Source organism: Aptenodytes patagonicus, chromosome 5 (assembly GCF_965638725.1).
Source record: "Aptenodytes patagonicus chromosome 5, bAptPat1.pri.cur, whole genome shotgun sequence".
In the NCBI taxonomy this organism is placed as follows: domain Eukaryota; kingdom Metazoa; phylum Chordata; class Aves; order Sphenisciformes; family Spheniscidae; genus Aptenodytes; species Aptenodytes patagonicus.
The window spans coordinates 75,716,492-75,738,362 of record NC_134953.1 but is presented as its reverse complement, the minus strand read 5'-3'; the positions used below and the strand labels follow the sequence as shown (position 1 = coordinate 75,738,362).

Below are 21,871 nucleotides of genomic sequence, written 5' to 3'. Positions count from 1 at the left end.
TTAACAATACATTTGGCATAGACAGGGTTATTTTCAGACTCTGCATGAGTTATATATAGCTTGATGGGTTAAGTAGGTGGTGCTGGGAAAATTATTGTGATTTTCGTAAAGTAAGTATTGAGTTTATTCTCATTGTGTTAAAAATAAATATACCTCAGTATCATGGCATTTCAATCCAAAAATACCTGAAATGGGTTAGTGCATGAACTCTGCCTGACCTAAGTAGTTGAAAATCACCGCTTTGATTACTGGTGTATCTAGTCATATTAGTCTGATTGGATATTTTTACATGTCACAACACAAACTGTTGTATTGGGAACGGGCGTTTTCTGCTCAAGTGTTCCTGGGCTGGACCGTCAGCCCCCTCATCACTCAGAAGAGCAGTGCATAGGTGGGAAGGTCTGCTCAGCTCAGCAAGGGGAATGCTTAGCATCTGTGCTAAATATTTTTTTTTTTTTCCCCAGCAGGAAATAAATGCCAAAATTATATCCTAAAGGGGGAGTGGGAGAGGAAGTCAGAGGACATCTTCACTGGTGATTAGGCTGGTTAGGTTATGACAGATCGTAATTTTACATAAGCTAGGCAACACCTGTAGAAAGTGCTTTTACCTGTGATCTTGTTGCAGGTCAGTCTTGCAGAAAAACCTTACCAGACCTCGCCCACCACCCCACTTCTAAGTTTTCATATAACAAAATAATTTCCTCCCTTTCCATCAAGTCATCATTTCTCTCCTTCCCTAAAAGCAGTTTATTGCGAACATGTCTTGGCAGAAAACCAGAAGTTTTATGAAACTGCCCAGAAAAAGGGTTTTATAGGTGCTACTCAGCAAGTGAATTTTTTCTTTAGATTTGGTAGCTTTCTCAATTGCTTTTCTAGCCTAGGAATGTCTTTACTGGGCAAGTGAAAGTAGTGAGAATTAAATCAATGAAAGAAGGGACCCAATCCTTTGTGATTTCCTGGCAGAAATCACTGTTAGAATAGATCCAAAAACCCCTTAAATATCTACGTATGTGATTTTATATAATACTTAAATTAAGATGTGATGCTTCAGCTCTTTCTCTGGGTTAGTTATTCAGGTGATTGAATGAGTAAGAGTTATGGATGAGAAAGCACTTATGCAAGCAAATAACCTTACTTAGAAGAACCCCTTTAACAGGACTGAATGTGTGTTAAGTTAGTAAAATGGAGGAAGCAACAGCAGTAATGATAAATACAAAACCAGATCACATGCTCTTGGCTTGAGATTTGAAAAGAAAAAAGAAAAGCTTTAAAGAGGAATAAATGATAGAATGAAGAGTTTAATTATTAGTCATTTCTGTATTTCTAAGAAGAAAAAAGCCATGTTCTTATTACTTCAGCCAATAGCTGGTTTATTCCTTTCACTTCATGAAAATATGGTTCACATATTTTGGGTCTCTGCCACCAAACCACAGGCTGCTCTATGGTTTGCACTAGATTTTGGATGACTGACAAAACTCACTGAAAAACAAGTGCTATTTGTTTTCCTGTGCCTAGTATTTAACGGGAAATCAGGAGGCTAAATTTCCAATCACTGGTTAAACAGACCCAGATGTGAACAGAGTGCTCTGCTAGGAGAAGAGTGAGAAGGGATAGGAAATGCATGACTAGTGATAAATTTGGTATAAATAGTGACCTTTCACTATTCAACGTAAAAGCAGTAGATTTTCAGTGTTGTGTAACAGTGTGAAGAGGAATTTAAAAGGATGTTTACATTTCTATAGAATCCTGGGTTTGTTTTTTTTTCTAAATCTTCATCGTTCTACTCAGGAGCTGGAAATAATCCTGTAGTTGCCCTTTTCCACTTGGCAGAGTTCGTATTCCCCCTTCCCCTCCCCACACCATTTCCTTGCCTTTTGAAAGAATGTGAAAATAACATTAAGTGTCTAATTAAAAGCAGTGTTTAGTAAACAGTAACTCTTTTTATGCTTTTCACAATAGTAAATTTCCCTGGAGACTTTGTCTTGTGGCCTGATTCAACCCCCTGCAAAATCTTGCTTTTCTAAAGTCTATATAACTGGTTTACTCCCAGAAATATCAGGGGGACCTCAGGCTACCTGTGGTGGTTGTTCTTACGTTCTTGGCAGTAGAGTGGAAGGATTTTGTCAGAAGTACGGATGGCAGAAAATGACAGGGTGGTAAATACATGTTTGAAAGTGATGTGTTGTCTGCATTCAGTAAAAGGAGTTTAAGAGTACAGCAACCCTAGGAAGGCATCTTTAAATATCTAGGTTTTTTTTTTTTTTTCATTCAAAGCTTGCTTCATGAAGGCGTTACGGAAAAGAAGTGATATTTTTTGCTTAGGGAGCAAGATATAGTACATGAAGCAAATATGCAGTGTGTAGTAAAAAAAAAAGTCTATATGTGGTAGTGTGATGTCCCAAAATAGGGAAATTTTATGATATATAGGTGTCCTCTGCTTTTACTGTAAGCACTTTGGTTTGGGCAGGAATATTTCAAAAGTACCAACTTGCCAGTAAATTTCAGAGGAAGCAAAGCGGATCAACGTGCCTTAGTTTCTCCTTTCATGGGATGTTCAAGTCGTGCGCTTTTTTGGAGCCTGGTTTGCTAAGAGTATCACATAGTTCATACTAGATCTTCTCATGTTCCAGGTGATTTAAGCCATCTTTCAAAACTCAGGCTTTATTGCTCGGTGTTTCTTTCAGCTTCAAGAGCAGGCTGCCTTCATGGGTCACTGCTCCAACCAAAACTTTGTGTTGAGAGCGTGGATGGACCAGGTCTGGATGCTGCTGCCTCTTGGATCTGATGCTGGTCTTCCTCGTTGCTGCCGCTGACTGATCCTGAGTGCTCCTCCTTCTCACGGTCCCTCTAGGAGCCCAGACCCATCACTTACAGAGCAAAGGAGGCTGATAGTTAGGAAGACTTGGGCTTTAAGTTAAACCAGGCTGCAAGAATAAGGAAAGAAACAGCATTCTGGCATTTAGTGGTTGAGGTGTGTTCCCAGACCCATCTTGCAGGAGGCTGAAGGGCCTGGAATAGGCGCCTGCGATGGTCTTTTCCCTTCTGTATGGTCATGGCTCCTTCCTTTCTTTGCTTGCTTCAGTAAACGCGGGGGGGGGGGGGGGGGGGGGTGTTAGCTAGTGGAAGTTTACAGAAGCAGGCAGCGGATTTTGGCAGACTATTGGTGTTAGTGACGTGGAGATAATAAATCACAACAGGTTGTGTTACTGAGTCATTGATTCCAGTGGAAACTATAGCTGCAGTTGCATAGATATGCTTTAATTCTCCCCTTCTCTTCTTCCACTAAATTGAATCTAACTTGAAACAGAATCCCTGGAAAAGCTTCTGCTACCTTATTTTGTTCAGATCAAACGAGTGTTACATAGAGTCTATTAAGATGTTGTTAGATTAATGTGAGATGAATGGACCTGTGTGCGATTAATAAACCCCTGCTGAGCCCTAAACTTTGGGAACAGATTTCCCCTTCACACGGATTTTTTTTGTTTCCTTTTTATCCTTCTAGTAACTGTTCCATGGGGGTTTTGAAAGTTGCACTTGCTTTGACACAGTTTCAGCTTTGATGGAAAATCCCAGGATCTTCTTTGTAGACACATAAAGATGTGCAAGAGTCTGATCCCGTGAGGTTCTGCTTTCATCCCGAGAAAGCGTTGAGCAGCCTTAATTCTTATCCAGATCTTTGGTGGTTGGTGAGCTGAGCATCTCCTAGGCAGTAGAATTAAAATCTAAAACATAATTAAGGTAATGCTGCTGCTTTTACATGTTTGTTTTCAAAAATGTGAAAACTGGAAGTGGAATTTTGTGATGACTGTAAGTGGTCTTGAGAACACTAAACTGAAAATGAAAAATTTTACTGCTGCCTGAAAGCATCGCACCTCTGTGGCTGGTAAGGACTGTGCAAAGCTGATAGATGATTCACAGCTGTCGCATGTCATTTCAAAAGCAGCGTGTTTCTTAGTCACTTGCCAAAGAGAATCGTTCTCTTGGTGATTACTGTATATATTTTTGAGTTTCTGAATACCTGATATTTCTCCATCCATGGCTTTACTTTTCCTCTGGAAGGGGACCAAAACACATCAAAGTACATTATCAAAAAACACCAGCTGAGTCTGAACCCCATGTGGGCTGCTCTGAAAGTTGGTTCAAGTTTTTGAGTTTTATTCTGAGCAGATTTACTCCTCTCCTACACGTTCTGCCACAGGTCTGATACTGTATAGCTCAGATAAAAATATGAAGGATGCTGCTTTTCTTCTGGTAGTATATTTGCCCCAGTCTTGGCTTTATGGGTGGCTTTGTTGGTCACTTGTGCTGGAGGGGCCTTGGTGGGTAGTGGTGTAGCTGTTGCTGTGAGGGGAGGGGTTGGTTCATGCTGTGTGGCTGTGGACACTTAACTTTGTATTCTGAGTCATCTCCTAAGGGTGCCTACCTCTCTCTCAAGGCTAAATTATGAACTTGCTTCCTACTTGGGAGTTCTGAATTATAACTATGTTAAATACTTGAAACGTCATAAAGCAAACAAAGTAAATATCCCTCCCGATCAGATTCAAAGAAAAAAAAAAAAGGCAATAAACATTTAAAAGGAGAGAAGGAAAGAAGTAAAATAAGAAACAGAAGATGCTATTTTGAGTGTGTGCAGTGTTCACGCTCATCAGTGTATTTATTTGAGATGACTCAGGGTTGGTTCTGAGAGTTGTTCCTTCTGGGGAATAGTAACTTATGCCATTTGGCACTTCTGCCGGGTAGTTGATGTCTTGATCTACCGTGGCAGCCTTGCAAGGGCAGTTTTTGTAAGACTTGGAAAGTTTTCTTAAGGGACATATAAAGGCTTTTTTTTTCCAGCATGAGGGGTATATGATTCCTTGCCTCTGTACAGTGCAAAGAAAATTACAGTCCCTATTTCCCCCAATGGTCAGCAGGGTAGTATTGTGTGTAATCAAAATATGTTCCTAAACACGTTTTGTTCTTCGATAGATCACTCAGGTTTTGGTAGCAAATTTTCAAAATACTGTACTTGATCCTCGTTTCCTCTGACTGCAGAAGAGCCCTTTGAACTGCGGTCCTTGCTGTGGTTAGTGGCCGTGGCCTAGTATCTTTTGGTCTTGCAAACTGATTTTCCACATCAGGCTTGGAAGTTCCCTCATTTAGCCTCAGAAATGTGATAGGGCATGTAGGTGAACTCAGCAGCAGAGGCTGTTTCTGGTGCAGTCACTTCTAATGTCCTCACAACAACAGGAAGAAATAGAGCTGGGGCACTTTTTCCACTCTGCAACCTCTGAAAGCAACCACTGAAGGAGATGAAGTCAGGAGATAAAAGTGTATGTGGCAGCAGTTTCTTAATCACCCAGTCAGCTGTGTAATGAGCGCTCAGATAAAAATTGTTAATATATTCCCAAATATTTAAAACATTCTTTGGTTTTAATGCTCTGGCTTATCCTAAGTACGTTAGAGGGAGCTGCTTTTGGTTTGTTCTTAAGAGTAAGTAGTTAATGTTCAAGGCAGGTGTTGAAACAGTGATGGTTGCCTTTTTTGGAAGAGTCTGTTGAATTCTTTCCAGAAAAAATAACGTGCTTGGCTCACTTAACCTTGCCTTAGGTCCGTGTAGTAAAAATCCCAACATTGGCAGGCACAGCAGAACTCTGCACGCCTTTCTAAAACCTGGTAGTGGAACCAGCATTTCAAATAGACTTTAGATGTGATCAAAAAATAAATGATGATAAGCTTCATGTTTATTTAAAGATGTTTACTGTGTGATCATCTAGTGAGGGTGCTTGTGCCAGACTTTTTGGTTGCTCTGCTTTCTGTCTGTCGGTTCCTCCCTAGTAGGACTCAGTAACTTTGGGGTTCATTGATAGGATCTGTCTCGCAGGAAGACGTTTGTCATGCCACAGGATGATGCAGAAGGTTTTCAAGTTTTAATTAGTAATAAATGGAAAACCACGTGTATTCTGAGGAAGAAGCTGTTGTGTTAGCAGACATGTAAATATCTCAAATGTCAAATGAAAAATACAGCAAAACCACACTATTGCAAGCTAATGCATTTCTTTGGTCAGTATTTACAAGGAATAATATTTTCTCTCATGCTTTCCTCAAATGTCTTAAAAGGTTACACTGATATTTCTTTACTCTGATACCATAAAAAATACCAGAAACATTGTGAAATAGTGTAAATGAAAAGCAATTACTGTATTTATTGGATAAACTGTAGTATTTTTGAGGTAGTTAAGGAGGTTTGTTCCCGAGAGCGGAATGCTAGCATCTGTTCAGTATCCCTGCAAAACAATAACGGGTTAAGTCCTTAAATGCTGCAATTTTTACACACAGGAGATTTTTTCTAGTTAGGCCAGGGCTCTACAAAGATGTCCCACATGTCTCAGATATAAAAGGCAGCATTGCTAAGAGGTGCTCTGTATGTGATCCCTGCATGACCTGTCTTGTGCTGTGTCAGTGTCTTCCTATGAGGCTGTGCACGCTATAAAATTTAATGTGTTAGGAGCATTGTAGAGATGCCCCATAAAACCAATCCATGTTGTAGCTGCTTCTAAGTGGTGGAAGTACAAAGTGAATGCTATTTGCTAAGTACATTTTAAAGATAACTGTGTTGCTCTCTTTTCCTAGTACTGTAGATTTGGGGGCAGGGGATTTTCTCTAATGGCAGAGTTCGCTTTCTTATTTGAGAACTATGAGAGCATTGAGAGAATATGGTATATTCTGTGTTACACTGAATAAAGACTTTTCATTTAAGGGAAATGTTTTATGGTAGTCGTATGAAAAACAACAAATAAGGAAGACCATTCAGAATGAAACAGGTGTTAGTTTAAACTTTGAAAACTATTCTGGCAAAAGGATTCCTAAGCTGTTTTTTGTGACAGGTCTGGTCAAATTGAACTCTGAATCTTAGAGGAGAGTATGTGATACGTGCATAATAAATGCTAATGTAATAGCTGAAGGCACAGGGAAGAACTTTGAAATTCTTTCTGTGTGCCAAAGGGTGTGATTTATGTGTCTACTTTGACAAATATTTGTAGGTGCTAAACAAACTGATACATAACATCCTGAAATAGTGCTGGGAACAATAGCTCTGGGGAAGGTAGTAGTTGGTTGCTGTTAGTTAATTTCTGTAATTGGAACCTGCTCTGTTCAATAATTGCTATTGATGTCTCTTGTTGTTTAAAAGGTTAGAGAGAGATTTGTGACCGTTATCCCGCTATAACGTGTAAATAGTACTCAGGACAGGTTAGAAATTGTTATGATATATTTTTCACCCTTCCAATCATCATCATTAGTAGTTTTGGATTTTCAGTTGGAGAAAAAAAAATATACTTTTGTTCCACCAAAGAAATCTGGGTTAGTAGAAAGACAGGGAAGGGGAAGGGGGAGGAGAGCAGCAGAGTGACTCAGACTTCTTCCTGGGCTGCTCTGGGGACAGCACAAGAAAATGGTACTTCTTTCCTGAAGCCTTGTCTACTGCAGCAGTCTGGAAGCAGGGGCCGTGTGTTACATCTGGGCAAGCACTGCTTACACACTACTGCAGGGAATATATCCAAAGAAAACTTCACTGATGCATTCAAACCTGAAAGCTTATTCGTCTTGCTGTGCTTTCTCACTCAAGCACCTGTTATTCTTGACTTAATGTTTTAGATCTTAGTGAAAGTGTGCATGGAAGGACCAGCCCGGGCAGGGCATGCAGGCCCCGGTCCGCAAGCACCTTGAAGGAAGAGACAGTGAAGTGTATGGATGGGTGGTGGCTCCTGAGGTTGGGCAGATGAAGGAATGCTCTTCGTTCACCACTTGCTATAGGGAGCTCTTGTGAGCTGACAAATGTTCTGGAAGTGTTGGCCACATCCCTCTGCAGGGACAGGAGAGCCAAAAGGTTGCTGTTGGGATGCAGTAAATCTGGAATGACTTGTTTATCTCTCAAGACCGACGCAAGTTGAAGCAGGTCCCAGTCTGAAAGAGAGTCTGACCCTGTGCCCTCTTCTTTTCTTGAATGATGCTATTGCCACTCCAATGAAGTTGTATTTGAAAATCTTAGGCTTTCCCACAGGACCCGTTACACTTCTACTTACTGTTTTCCCATTTTGACTATTTTAAACAACGTTTTAGTTTTTCCAGTCAAAACCTGAGTTAATGTTAACCTATTTATAAGGATTTTTCTAAAGATAACTCATCTGCTTTATGTGTTAGACTAAAGCATTTCCTCGCTTCCTGTAAATAAAGCAACAGTAAATATCTTCCCTTTCTCTTAGCCTTTCTCTTTCCTTACTCTGTGTTTCTCTGTTGGCCCTTATCTGTCACTGAGCTTGGACTCATGTTCTTTCTGATTTGGGAGTTACTTCAGTGGTTCCCAGTTTTATTCAGCTTCGCATCCTTCTCTCCCTTCAGTTCCTCAGACCATCTTCTTCTTAACTCTCTCCTGTCTTAGTTTTCCTCTTGTCTTCCAGCCCTCCCCTCGCCCCCACAGTTCAGCTCCCCTTGCAGCACTGTCGTACCACTTCTGCAGCAGTACGACTTCGGAGAGTGGCTCAGAGCCCTCCGTTAGGCAGCTGCCACGTGCACCCCAGCCGGGCTGATGGATGCTTCATTCTTTAAAAACATCTCTGAAAAAGGAATCATTATGCAGATGTTAAAACACGTGAAGTTTAGGCATTGTTGGAAATAAGCCGTAATCACCTTCAGTGAATACATTTGGATGTGACAGATTACATTGCTTAAACATGCTACCTGTCTGTGCGGATAAATGCACCACATTAAAAATACGTTTTTGTTCCCATCAGGTGTCTTTAGGTTCCGTTGTTCAGTTTGAGAAGGGAAATTTCTCCTTGTCAGCAGAAACGGAAGAAAAGCTTTTTCCTGAGAAAAATGAACATCTGCTACAGTGGGCCCAGAAGGAATATGGAGCAGTAACATCCTTCACTGAACTCAAAATATCAAGAAACATCTATATTAAAGTTGGAGAAGGTAAAACAAAGCAAATCCAACAGAATTGATAGGCACTTCTAGCTGGTGAGAATAAGTCTTGCTGTAGTATTATTTCACATTTTTTATTTTAATCTTTAAACATACCTCTCATTTTCCAAGAGATGTGATATGAAAGGGGAAGGCAGAGAAATAAGAGCAAGACTAAAGACCAGACCTTGGATTTAGGCAACTTTTAATGGATTCTGGTGCCATAATTTTATGCTCATAAATGTGGGTGCAATTGGCCAGAATCTTACAGGAGTCAAAGCTTATTAGAAGTTTATTAAAAGGAATAAACTACTCATGCTGATTGTTTGGGTGTCGTCATTTAAAGGACTGAAGCAGAGAACCTGAGGTAGGGGGTAATTTCTAGAAAGACCCGAGTTATATTTTTTTTTCAGTATTTGCTTGTATAAGGATCCAGACTACTTCGGGCAAAGAATTACTGCTTTCCTCACCAAGATAAGTTGCCTCAGTCTGATGTCCTTGTGTATTTTCATCCCAAGGAGCAAGATTTCCTGTCCCTGTGAGCCGCGTGCCAAATTCATCAGGTGGCCCAGGGCAGGGGGAGAGGACTCCAGCTCCTCAGGGATTTCACAGGCCCATATTAGGGTAGGGTTTGGGCTGTAGCTCTGTAGCTGAGCAGCGTTGGAACAACTTAACAGTATGAGCCTCTGCAGCACCTTCTGGCTCATGCTTTCCCTCAGCTGGCTGCTGGTCACATAGCGTGTCTTCTGCAGGGGAGTTCCACCTGAGCTCGTCATAAACCGTGGATAACACGGGAGCCACAGCTCTTCTCTTCACTACGTTCTTGGAGCAAGGCAGTCGGTTCAGGAGGGTTTATGCCCTACTTATCTCTATTCAAGTTCATTTTCTGGAAAATACATAGTTAGGAAAAGGAGCTTTGCAGGGAGAGCAGACTTTCCTCTATTGTGCAGGATGATTGGGGGTGAAATTTTCTTTTTCGCAGGTACGGGATGTTTTAAGCTGCCAGTATTCTTCACCTAATGGCCTGCAATTCACTGGTTTCTTTGTTCTCTGAAGATGTCATCCAAGTTCAGGCTAAAGCAAACATCCAGGTTTAGGCTAAACCAAAAGCAGCAAGAATAAAGGCTGGTAAAAGTGAACTGAAACTGATTTGCGTTGCAGGTAGTGGTCCAGATATTTTGAAACTAATTGCCTCTCAAGAAGTTCAGTGATGGGAAAAGTAGAAATCAATAGAACATTTTATCAACATCCACTGAGTACTGGTGGGCTCAGCATTTACTAGCACCAGCAGCCTAATTTAGTAGTACGTAGCAATATTGCTATTACTTAGCAATATTTCTAGAGAAACTCCTGCATAGCTGAACTAGTTGGCTACAAAATAAAACCCCAAAAACCTTCTGTGGAGAAAACATTCTTTCCTAACCACCTGTATCTGATCATTTGATTTCCTAAAGCATGAGGCTTGCCCCCCAAAATTGGAACATGCCTGTGTTGGTTTTATCCAAATCCTGCCAAACTTGTACAGGATTCCCCTTCGTGATTTTTGTTCTACTTGGCAGCAGTCTTGGATTTTAATGCCAGAAAATCATTCAGAAATATATTTATTAGCTTATTAAAGTGCTCTTGGAACGTATACAGGGGAGTAGTGGTCTCTGCGTTGCAGAGATGAACATTTAATTAGATATGTCAAAAAACAGATAAAGTTTTGTTTGTTGATTTGCACGTCTCCAGTCAAACTAAGCAGCTAAATAGGAGAGCTTTGCATCATCTTTAGAATGTGTTAAAACACAATTTAATTAAGAGTAAGTATGCAAAATGGAACTTGGCAGGCAACCAAAATAGACAGTTTCTGAGAAGGCTCCTACAAACTAGCTCAGCTGTAACCATATTTGATTTTGATTTAAATTCTTGGCAGAAGAATGAATATGCGTGTATGTGTGGGGGTTATGCATGTGTTCAGGGGTGGAGAGAGGGTCAGTTCTTGAACTGCGGCAGTCGTGCGAGGAGTTCTGTGGAAACCACGTGGGACGTGGACCTGGTTTGCTTCTCTGCAGAGTGAACGATGGAATCACTGGATTCCACAAACCACAACGTACGCTGATGGACATTTCGGGCTTTTCATACAAAACTCACGCTCCTCGAGTGCTTTAGTCAGGTACCCTCAGCTGCCAGTCTGTGAATCACAGCTAGTATTACTCATAATCTATAGGTGGTCATATGAAGTACTCCCTTGCTACATGACCGATACAGAATTTAATGGCAGCATTCATGTAGTTGTCTACATTTCAGCTTCACTCAAGTTAGAAAAATCTGAAACTGGAAGATGTAATATTTTAGAAGTTGAGGCCGTAGCTGGATACAGCAAACAGAAAATGCAAGCCAGCGGACAAAAAGATCTGAAGAAGGGTGATCTTTCGTAGAATAAAACTGCTTCTGATGCCATGGGCCTCTGAAATCACTTGAAGCTGCAAATGAAAGGCAGCTGAGCGAGCTAGCAAACTGGGTGAGGGCCAAGTGCATCTGAATCCTGTCGATTCGAAAGAGTGACTGATCAAATACTGCAGGGATGGTGAGCACAGTGAGAACTTAAAGGGGCCAGAATGAGGGTTTGGAGGAAGGGGGCACAAGAAGTGGGGTTCTCGTTCTTGCTTTGATTTGTGTAGTGAAGGAGATGGCAAAGTGATTGCCGTGATAATCGCTGTCAGATTCTAGAAAGCGGGACCACTCATGGTGAAAGTGATCTCAGTACATGTTTTCAGCAGAAGTCAGTTTAATTCCTCATGCTTCAATAATATACGATTGTACAAGTCAGGAAGACTTAACCAGTTAGCTAAATGTTACCTAATGCATCCAGTGCCGCCAGTGTAAATCCAGGGCAGATGTGCTAGCCTGGACGGAGCCTAATTTCAACACATTTCGTAGCTAAATAAGAAAAAATAATAGTCAACCATAACAATAACTAGGCTGGAAAATGTATAGTCTGTTTACAGATAGTAGCACTGTGCTTCTGTCCTGGCAGAAGCTGAAGCTTCAGTCCCGACTCTGAATTTGTAGCCTGTGCACACTAGTGCATGTATCCTGCACACTGGACTTGGTTTAAAACTCGTAGGTGATTGCGTTGTGTCAGGCTTTTGCTGTGTGTCCTGCTGGGGGGTGAGTACCACTGAGAGTTTCCACCCTCCCTCCAGAGACTGCTGCAGCCCCTTCCCTGCTCGCATTTATACCCTGCCATTAAATGTCAGTCGAGGTTCTGATCTCCGTCGTGCTAAGGGCTAGTAAATTGCAAAAAACCACATGAAAAAACCCCACCATCAGAGTGGCTGAGGGAAATCCCAAATGCCTCGCTTATCCCCAGCTCACACTTTGAAAGGCAAGCTCTGCTTGGATGGGATTTTTATTGCTGAATCAAACTGCTGCTGCCCGGGGCGCCTGTCTTGGAGGGTGACACCTGATTAACAGCGACCATCTTCACAAAAACCTCCTCGTGATTTTAAGCTGGGATACTCAACTTTTACCCAATTTAGCCAAGAACCTGCAGATGACACCTAATTTGTGCAGAATAGAGCAGACGGTGTCTGTCCTCCTCTGGGAAATGGAGGTGCTGCCCACAGAAACTACAGATCCCAGTGTGCAGCCCTCCATCTTCATCCGAGCAGCCTGGCACATGCCGGAGGGGAAGGCGGCTGCCAGCCGCTGCGCACAGTTCCACCGCGTGCCTTCTGGCGAGCGGGGCCCCACGACACCCGGGCGCACTGGCCAGAGACCCTCCGCTGAGGGTATTACAGGCGAATCTCACGTCTGATTCCATATTGGGAGTCTGTGGAGATTAGAGAGGCACAGGGTCCATAAATTGACCGTTTGCTGGCTGGTTTAGTATGGTTTTTAATTGACTGCAGGCACCTGCAGTCCCTTTGCAAAGTAAGTAGACAGCCCTGAAACTAAAAAAGAAAAGAAGTGTAATGAGCAAAGAAAGATGAAATGGATCCCCTTTTCTTTTCTGTTCCAGCCCAGATCTCGGTAACTGGCACAGACAAGAGTAAATACATTTTGGTGAAGGGGGGAAGTAAATGTGTACGTCAAGTAGCCAGTGACAGAGTTAAAATTTGCTGCAGAGGAAAAGCGTGCTATCGAGCGGAGGCCCAGGCTGGGGAGCCTCCGCGCTGGTGGCGGCGAGAGCAGCGGCTCTTGAGAGCTCCAGAGACGTTTAATGGAAGTGCCAGGAGCAGGAACCAAGTTCTTTGCAATGGCAAACGATAGCACGTATGGTAATTATCCACAAACTACTCGGAGGCTGTTATTTTATGGCTTGAATTGTGTTGTACGGCAGCTGAGAAGCAAATACCTAGTATCTCCGTCTGCGTGTGTATGTATATATAAATTCAAGCTCAGTGTAGGCCATTTGGGATCATTTTCCATTGTCTGCTGTTGTGGGAGGAGCTGGCAGAACTGCAGCTGCATTCAAGGCTAGTCTGGCAGGGCACATACCAGATGTTAGAGGAGTCCTTTGCTTGGGCAGTATGAATAGTTACAGCCTCATACAGCTTTCATAGACTGCAGGGAAGACAGCAAGGTTAATATTCAAAGACTACTTTGTGTAAGATCAGGAGAAGAAACTCCCCTAATTGTTTCCGCAGCGGCCAGGGTCACGGGAGTCTCTGGTCTCCCTGCAAAGTTGTGTACCACACACAAATGCGCTTCAAGGGTGACATTTCAGCTCTTATTTAGGGAGCAAATGCTAACAGTGGTCTCAGCTCAGCTTGTAAGACTTTGTCCACAGTTGTGCATGCATAATCCATTATATTTGATTTTTTTTTTTTCTTTTTTCTATCTTGCTACTGATCTTAATAGGAAAGCCTTCTTTGTAAAGCAAAGGTCAAAGAGCCAGCCATTTGGAATTATATTCTTACAGGACTTTGTGTCTTTGAACATGATACTTAGTCCTTCTGTGTATTGTGACAATTCATATGTAACACTATCTCAGAAATACAAAGTATCCCCCTTATTTTTCAATGGAGATACTGCTTCTTGGGGTACAGCAGTCTAGGCTGTGCATGGGAACTTCATACCGACTGACTATTTTTTATGTTTTGCATTGTACACTAGTTAATGCTCGTGATCAGCAGACAGTTAAAACCAAAAGAGAGATTAAATATCTACTCTAGAATTTCTTAATTTCAGTTATGGATATTATGGTCAGACTTCCTTAATATCAACAACTGATTTCATCCTTTTCTTGCTATATTCAATTTTCCATGCGCAAGAGAACTGCAGTATTTCTAGACAGCACTGACTCTGACTACACAATATATAGGAAAATATGTTGGGTAAGGAAATGGAAAATACTTTCTGTGATCTTTTAAATAGGGTAAGTTTATAATAACAAGAATAAAACATTTTCTAAAGGGAGAAGGAATTGATCACAAAAGCTTTCTATGAGTTAATTTCAAAAGAAAGAAATCTTTTTTTAAAGGTGTGAGGAACAAATTAAATGTATTTTATTCATTTTGAAAAATGCTCGCATATTTTGCTTCAGTATTGATTTCAGATTTCTCTTTGTAGGGATTTTCTTTCATTAAGTATTTAAGTCCGTAAATAGAAACTGTTCAGTTTAGAAGTATATATTTTACATCAGAGGTGTGCTGTGTTACTCCAACAGTGATCTCCCTTTCACTATTATGTTGATTTGTCATAAGTGCTTATGATAGATAATAGATATACCTTTTAGCCTAAAGACCTATGTCGTAGAATATAGTGCCACACTGAAGTAGACGCGGTACATGCATGCATGTAAGCTGATATCTGTGTGTAAAGGTGCATATATTTTCTTTTTTTTTCCCCTCCAGATCAAGTTTTTCCTCCCTCGTGCAACATAGAAAAGAATTTTCTCTCTTTAAATTACCTTGCGGGATACCTACAACCAAAAACAGCAGAGGGGTGCCTTATGCCTAACTTAGTCCAAGAAAGAGAGGTTCATATCATTGAACTAATCACTCCAAATTCCAATCCATACAGGTAAAGTATCGTCTAAATAGACGAAATCTGTTTGAAATCACAGCTAAAGATTTCACCTGTCTATTGAAAAATCAAATGGAAGTAGCCATTTCATCCTTACAAGAAGAGCTTGGACCTTAGTACTTTGCCTTAAATAGAAATTAGTTCTTCACTATGTAAAGATTTTGGATTCTGCTTCGCGATCCCAGGATTTTTCTGGACAAGACTGCAAAGCACAGTTTTTATGGGCTGTATCCTGCCCCCTTTCTTGCTCAATCAATCAAATTTTTCCAAGAATAAGGTGAATAAGGGAATATAAATAAGGGCAGCATCTGACAGGGTTTAAGATGGGACCACTGTATGAGGAGGTGAGAGAGAGAGGTTAAAAGTAATCTTGACCTGTCACAGGTAGGGATGACTGGCAGCAAGGCCTAGGGCAGTGGCTCCCAAACAGTGGTCCAGAAGTCCTGGTAACTGTCTGCGGTCCACGGTAGTTGTTCCACAGATGGCCTGCAGAATCATAACAGTATTTTCTGTCAAGTTTACAGTTGAGTTTAAGGAATAGTTTTATAATTGCAAGAAATATTAAGGGTTGACAGTAGTCCACTGACCAAAAACATTTGTAACTAGTGGTTAGGGAAAATTACTTAACTCTCTGTACGTGTTATGAGGATTATCTAAATTGTCAAAGGTACTGTAAACTTGGGAGGTAAGACATTTAAAACATTCATCCTTTGCTGGTCTTTCCTAGGTCTTAGTGGGAGCACATGGATGGGGTTTGCTTCAGATAGTCATAGCTGGAAAAGCTCTTCGTAAGTGCTTTCTTCATATGGCTGCTAGAACGGAAATTTGCTATGGAACTTAGATGGTTTTCCCTTTGCAAGAAGAAAAGTACAATTTCATCAGGGATATGGTAGAATTAAAATCCTGTCTGCGTACTGCAGACACTGGATATGCAGCATTGTCCAGTTGTGTTCCTCATGCAGTTGCATTTGAGCACATCCCATCCCTAAGGAGGAAATAAATCACACAGGGAGATAGCGGTGGGAGGAGGGGTCTTTTGCAAGAAGGGCAGTTATCTCATTGCAACATGGCGAACCCAGAGCCTGGGAATATTCCTGCCTAGCAACCTTGGGAGAGTAAGAAAGTGCTGAGATGCAGTGGAAGTAGAGTAGGTAAGCCCAAATGATCTGCCTCTGTGTGGCGGGAGTTGCAGCCCCATCCTGAACAGAGCTGTTCTTTAGCATCAACATCATTAAGTCCCTTTCAGTGTCATGCAGTGACAGCCCTGTCTCCGAGCCCTCTGGGCTTTTGGCTTTGGCTGATAGTACGACAGGAATTTGTTTTTCAGATGATAACACTGCAAAATGTTTAAATGTTTTGTTATTAAAAGTAAAAAAAGTAGTAAGTTAAATTCCTCTTGCTTCATTCTTAGTTTTACGTATTATCCACAGCTATCTTTACAAAGTTTATATCCACAAAGAAACATACAGAAGCTGAGCTGGGCGTGTGTAAAACTTCAGGAGGTGAAACGAAGGTCCCAAGATACACTAAGTCTCAGTGCAGAATATTAGTTGAAACCTGTTACTTGGGGATGAGCACATTCTTATGACATATGGCCCCATAAGATGATCTGGAAGTAAAGGTTTTTCTGTTGAATTAATATTTTGCACGACGAGATGTTATTGATGGGTACAAACCCATTTGCTCTACTTATTTTACTGAGGTCTTGAAAATCTGGATAGTGTTCATCTATTTTCCAGCAAGCAGTAGGCTGGACATCTGCTTTTCTTTTCTTTTTAAAGTAAGTATATATCCAGAAGTACTGGAAACTGAATACAACGGCTTAATTCCTCAACACACGCAAGATCCTAAGCGAAGTAATTTCCACAATTTAACTGCCTAGGCAGAGACACTCCCCAATATAGTATTTGTGCATTTTTTTGGTATTAACCTGCTTAATTTGTCTTTTGCTTCTTTTAAGGTATTATTTTGAGCTTTAATACAGTTACAGCCAGAGGAAACTGAAACAGCTATATTTAGGCACTGTCACAGTGAAATAAGAAAACAATATTTACTTTATAAAGCAAACTGCTAGTCTTATAACTAACCTGCTCTAAATAATAGCTGAAATGAGTAGCACGCTTCTTGTAAACAAGAGACAAAAATATTATTTGTCTAAAAAGTATTTGTTTCTATTGTTATGCAAAATCATTTAAGCATATGTGGAATAACAATCTGTTTTGCACATGTTGTGTTGCCTGGGATAATCTCCAGCATTTTAATCAGCTGGCCAGACAGTGGAAACATGATGGATTGGAAGAAGGTTGATAGCTGAAAATTTCTGGCATTCTGGTCTAACTTTCTCTCTATTTTCCACATACAGTGCTTTCCAGGTGGATATAATCGTTGACATTAAACCATCTCAACCAGGCGCCAGGCTTGTCAGAGACGTCGTACTTATTCTCAAGTGCAAAAAGTCTGTCAATTGGGTTATCAAGTCACATGATGTCCAGGGAAAGCTGGAAGTGATTGTAAGTTAAGGCACCTTTATTTTTTGAGAGATACCATACTGCTACGGTATAGAATCCATTTAAAGGTGATATAGTGCTAGACCATATTGATTTCTGAATGTTTTCTCTCTTAGCTGCTCTTTTTTTTTTTAATTATTACTGCATTTCAAGGAGTAAATACAGAAACTATATGGGTTTTTTTCTCCTTTACTCTTAATATTAAACTGACCAGCACATCACAGAAGCCAGGTGGTTAGCGCAAGGATTTAGGGTCTATGTCTTTTCAACTTCTGTTGAAGTACCCTAAACACCGAGTTGGGTGTTCGTCTACCTTTTTGCTGTGACTTTGGCGAGTGGATCTACGGGTTCACCTCAGAAGTTGGAAAGATGACTGTGAGTGCAGAATGGATAACCCTAGATATGCAGCACACGCCCACGTCCTTTCAGAGGTGGAAACTTTTTTACTCCTTCCACTTGTGGTTGTAGTAGTCCCTAGCCCTCTTCCCTGCCAGCGCTTCTGCGGCCAGCAAGGGTTTGGTCAAATTGACCTCACCTCTCTGCGACCGCAAATAATAAGTTTTTAAAAAATTAAAACCAGGATCTCTAAAGCTAAACTTCTGAAACTATACTTACGCATAATTGGAGGTTCTGATTCAGAATGATTTTTGGTACAGGCTTTGTGGCTCAACACCATTTTTACTAAGGAAATGTGTTTTCCCTTAATCTGAAATAAATAAATAAATAAAATTGGACTGATCTTGCAGCCTATAAATGTGTGGCCTATTTCTGTCTTCAGTGATCAGTTAGGAGTGCATTGTACAGTTGAGCTGAATGTTTGCTCAGGACCACTCAGCGGCCTCCTGATTAACAGTTTTGCAGTAACTTAGATATATTTTCAAACTCCAGCTATCTGTATTTATAAGAATTTAACTTTGCTTAGTAGCTTTCTCCTTTTAACATGTGCGAGGGCAATTCTGACAGGATCCAAAGGCTGCTTGATCTAAATCTTCTAAGGCGACAGATTGGTAAGCAGGATTTCATGCTAGATTTGGAGAGTGAGGGATTTAAAAGGAAATAAATTACAGTGGTGCTCGGAAAATTGAATGGAAAAATTATCTAGGGTGGATGATGAAATTCCCTTTTGATCCCTGACGCATCTTTAGTTTATGGACAGGAAAGGATGTTCTGGTCCCTCTGTAGGTCCTAAATAATCAGCCCTTAAAGAGAAAGGGTAAGGTTAGTTGCCCAGGATTGTAAGCAGAAGGGCAAAAAACAATGCTTGACTTGGAAGTTTCATTCTGGGTTATTACATGAAGTTCACCACTGTATATTTAGGCCTATATGGGTCTACTTTCACAGGATAAGTTGTGCATTAGTTCACTTCATGCTTGGAGATAGCCAAAGTACCATATTTCATATCCACGAAGCTACCTCTTTATGGATGATGAATTTTCAGGGAGAGGAATTCTAGAGGATTTTAAAATGTCTAAAGTGCTGCACTTGAGTATAGAAAAGCAAGGCTGCTATTATTTTAAAGTTCTTCTTTATTAATTATTGAAAGTATAAGTAAAAAGTATAAGTGAAAATCATTTCTGTAACAAGTGGCAGAAGGTAACGTTTTATTTAGATTAACAAAAAGAGAAAGTAATAACATATGGAAATGTCAGTATATAAAAGACTTTGTATATTTATGTTAGGATTTGTGAGTAGCTGTTTGCTGTACTGCTTCATTTATATAGATGCTTCCTTTTCTGAATGTGTGTTTGGTCTCCTTTATTTAGAGGGGGGGGTGGGAGGGAACTGGACACCCCCATGTCATTAAAAAGCCTGTACGTCCGGTATTTAGGATCTGTTCGTATCTATTAAGCTGAAGGCCTTTCCAAGCCCAAATTTAGACAATGCATAAAAACATTACTAAACAATTAGGTAATGTTTCACAATGTTCTTTTTATTAGTTGAATCAGTTCCATGCGCTTCAATTTTCCTAACTTCTTGCCCTCGGTACGAATCAGAATTGTCTTGAGGGGATTGGCAAACCAAGAGGGAAAGGTTAGTGCTAAGCTGCCTCAAACCCAGGACTGTGAGTTATTAAGGTCTAAGTTCATAGACAAAAAATGAAAAAGACGTTTTAGGTCATCTAGCTCATCTCCCAGCTTGCTGTGTTTCTTGAAACTCTGAAAGAGGATCGGCACAAAACCAAGTAAAATGGGAATAGTTTAGGTAAAGTAATTGCACATCATACCCGTGCAGTGCTTTCCTCCCGGGCTGTGTTTAGCTCCTGTTTGCAGTCTGTCCTTACGTCAGCCCCCGTGCAGTGCTTGTGCGTTTCTGTGCTTGTGGACTTTCGGCCGCTCACATTGTTTCCTTTGGCTTCGGTGTCCTTTTCCAAACCTGTAGGTTGCACAGTGGACAGAGACGTGAAATTGCAGAAAGGTTTGATAAGTTCTATTAGCTTCCATTTATCTCAAAGAGAACAAGCGTGTTGAGGGGCAAAGAGCGAGAGAGGTGAAATGCGTAGAGCAAACCTGTGAAGGTTTCAAAAGCTTGGAGGGACTGTTCTTTACATGAGAACAACTGCTCGCCGGTTTCTGAAATGGTCTCTCTCTATTCCGAGTAGGTTAGTAGGTGACTCTGCCTGGTTTCATACGCTGCGTGTGAAGGTGTTGGCAGGGCAGGCAAGTCAAGTGTGTCTATTCCTGCAAGCCATTGTGCTCGGTTTTATTTCACTGAGGCAATGCAGGACTGAACATTTGCAGGCTCAGCGTGGAGTGGAGAGGTATAAACAAGCCCTGGAAACGGTCAGGTGCCAGCTAGGACAGTAAAATTCTGAGATAATATTTGTTCAGCTGTCTCCTCATGACAAAAAAAGAAAAGGAAAGCAGAGAGAGAGATCCAGTAAAGTTGGGGTAGCGTAATAATTCCAACCGGTCAAAGCTGTGTGGTTATATGAATGTGTGATAAATCATGGCCAGATTTGTATCTGTTGAAGAATAAAAGATTATTTGATCCAAAACAGTAATAAGGCACTAAAATTAGGATACCTATTGCTTCCTTTTTGTTTCTTATCTTCAGTGGCCTTTGCTAGTCATTGATAACTGTACTGGTAACAGTATCCTCAAACCAGACACTCTGCAACTAAAATTCCCTTTAACTTCAACTGTGAAGCTGTGAGTGTTTTAAAGGGTGCAGAACTGGGTCATTAGGAAGAAATGAGGGAGGGAGCTAAAGGTAAACTATGCCATTCCGTCAGGACGCTCTGAGCTTTAGTCACTCCTTGGTTCAAAAGCTCCATTTCTGAGGTCAGGTACAGAAGTGCAACCGAGCTCTGCGACGCTGGGTAGCAGGGCCATATGACCACCACCTAAAAGCGATCTGGGCGAAAGAGATCAGTGCAGTCAATCTTTTGACGTTTAGAGTGAGAGAGGATTAAGATTTGTTCACGTTGAGGGGCACCAGTGGGGATTTAAAAAAAAAAAAAAAATGCAGCCTGTATGACGGAGAAGGTAATCAGGCATGGAAATGAAAGTGTGTGTTGTAGAGCATTCCATGGTATCATCTGCATATAGAAAGTGCAATTCAATCACATTGCAGGAATCGTTGAAAAGTGGGTCGTCGTGCCTTTCCTGCTGCGAGCATGTTCAGCTTCTTCTGTAGTCATTGATGTGATTGTTATAGTGATAATAGTAATGTTGTGACTGTAAAAATAAATATATATGTATTTAGCTTTGTGTGAATACATGTTTAAGTTTAAGATGCCAAGCAAGTAAAAGCAAGTTAAAGTGTGATACGAGTGAATATTTTCTAACTGCCCCTCTAACAGCTAGAGATGCTTGTTATATTCCTTTGACTTGGCCATTTGGACAAGAAAATTTGAAATTTTGCAAAATGTTTACAGTAAAGCGAAAGCTGTGTGACTCATCTGTATTCCATGGCCAACTTTGATGAGCTATTATTTGTAATTATTTAATAATAAAACTAAGAAGTCGGCACGTGTATTTATGAGTTTGCTGTATCAATGTATTTGTCTAAAACTTACGTTGTTAATTAAATTTTAGATTTTATTTATGTGCAGAAAGTACATGTTGTCTTTTAAGTAGTTTGGCCTTGCATAAATGCACATGCTCTCACTTATCGCTCTATTAAGCATTTAATTCAGTCCTGTTTAACATACTCAACATTTGGCAGGAGGCACACAACATTTCTAGTATGAAGCTCATTGAGAGGCACAGACTGTCCTCGGTGCCAGCTGACTTTAAAGCATTAGCTGGTATCAGCTCTACTTCGTGAGCGTGCTGTGTTTTGCCTTTTTCAGTAATGCTCATTTGAACAAAGGTTTTCCCATACGTAGCTGAAGTAACGCTCTAATCAAAGAAATGAAGGGGACGTTTGAAAAAATCAGTTGTCATCTTGAGTTCACCTCATCT

At 40.8% G+C, this 21,871-nt stretch overlaps 1 protein-coding gene across 6 annotated transcripts in view; it reads left to right on the top strand.

The window, feature by feature from the left end:
- TGFBR3 (transforming growth factor beta receptor 3) overlaps positions 1–21,871 on the top strand; it is a 163,302-nt gene that overhangs the window by 115,336 nt on the left and 26,095 nt on the right. For all 6 annotated transcript variants that reach the window (XM_076337720.1, XM_076337722.1, XM_076337723.1 and 3 more), the window contains exons 5-7: positions 8,772–8,955; positions 14,787–14,955; positions 17,321–17,468. In XM_076337720.1, the coding sequence (XP_076193835.1) occupies positions 8,772–8,955; positions 14,787–14,955; positions 17,321–17,468 (501 nt within the window). The remainder of the gene's footprint in view (positions 1–8,771; positions 8,956–14,786; positions 14,956–17,320; positions 17,469–21,871) is intronic.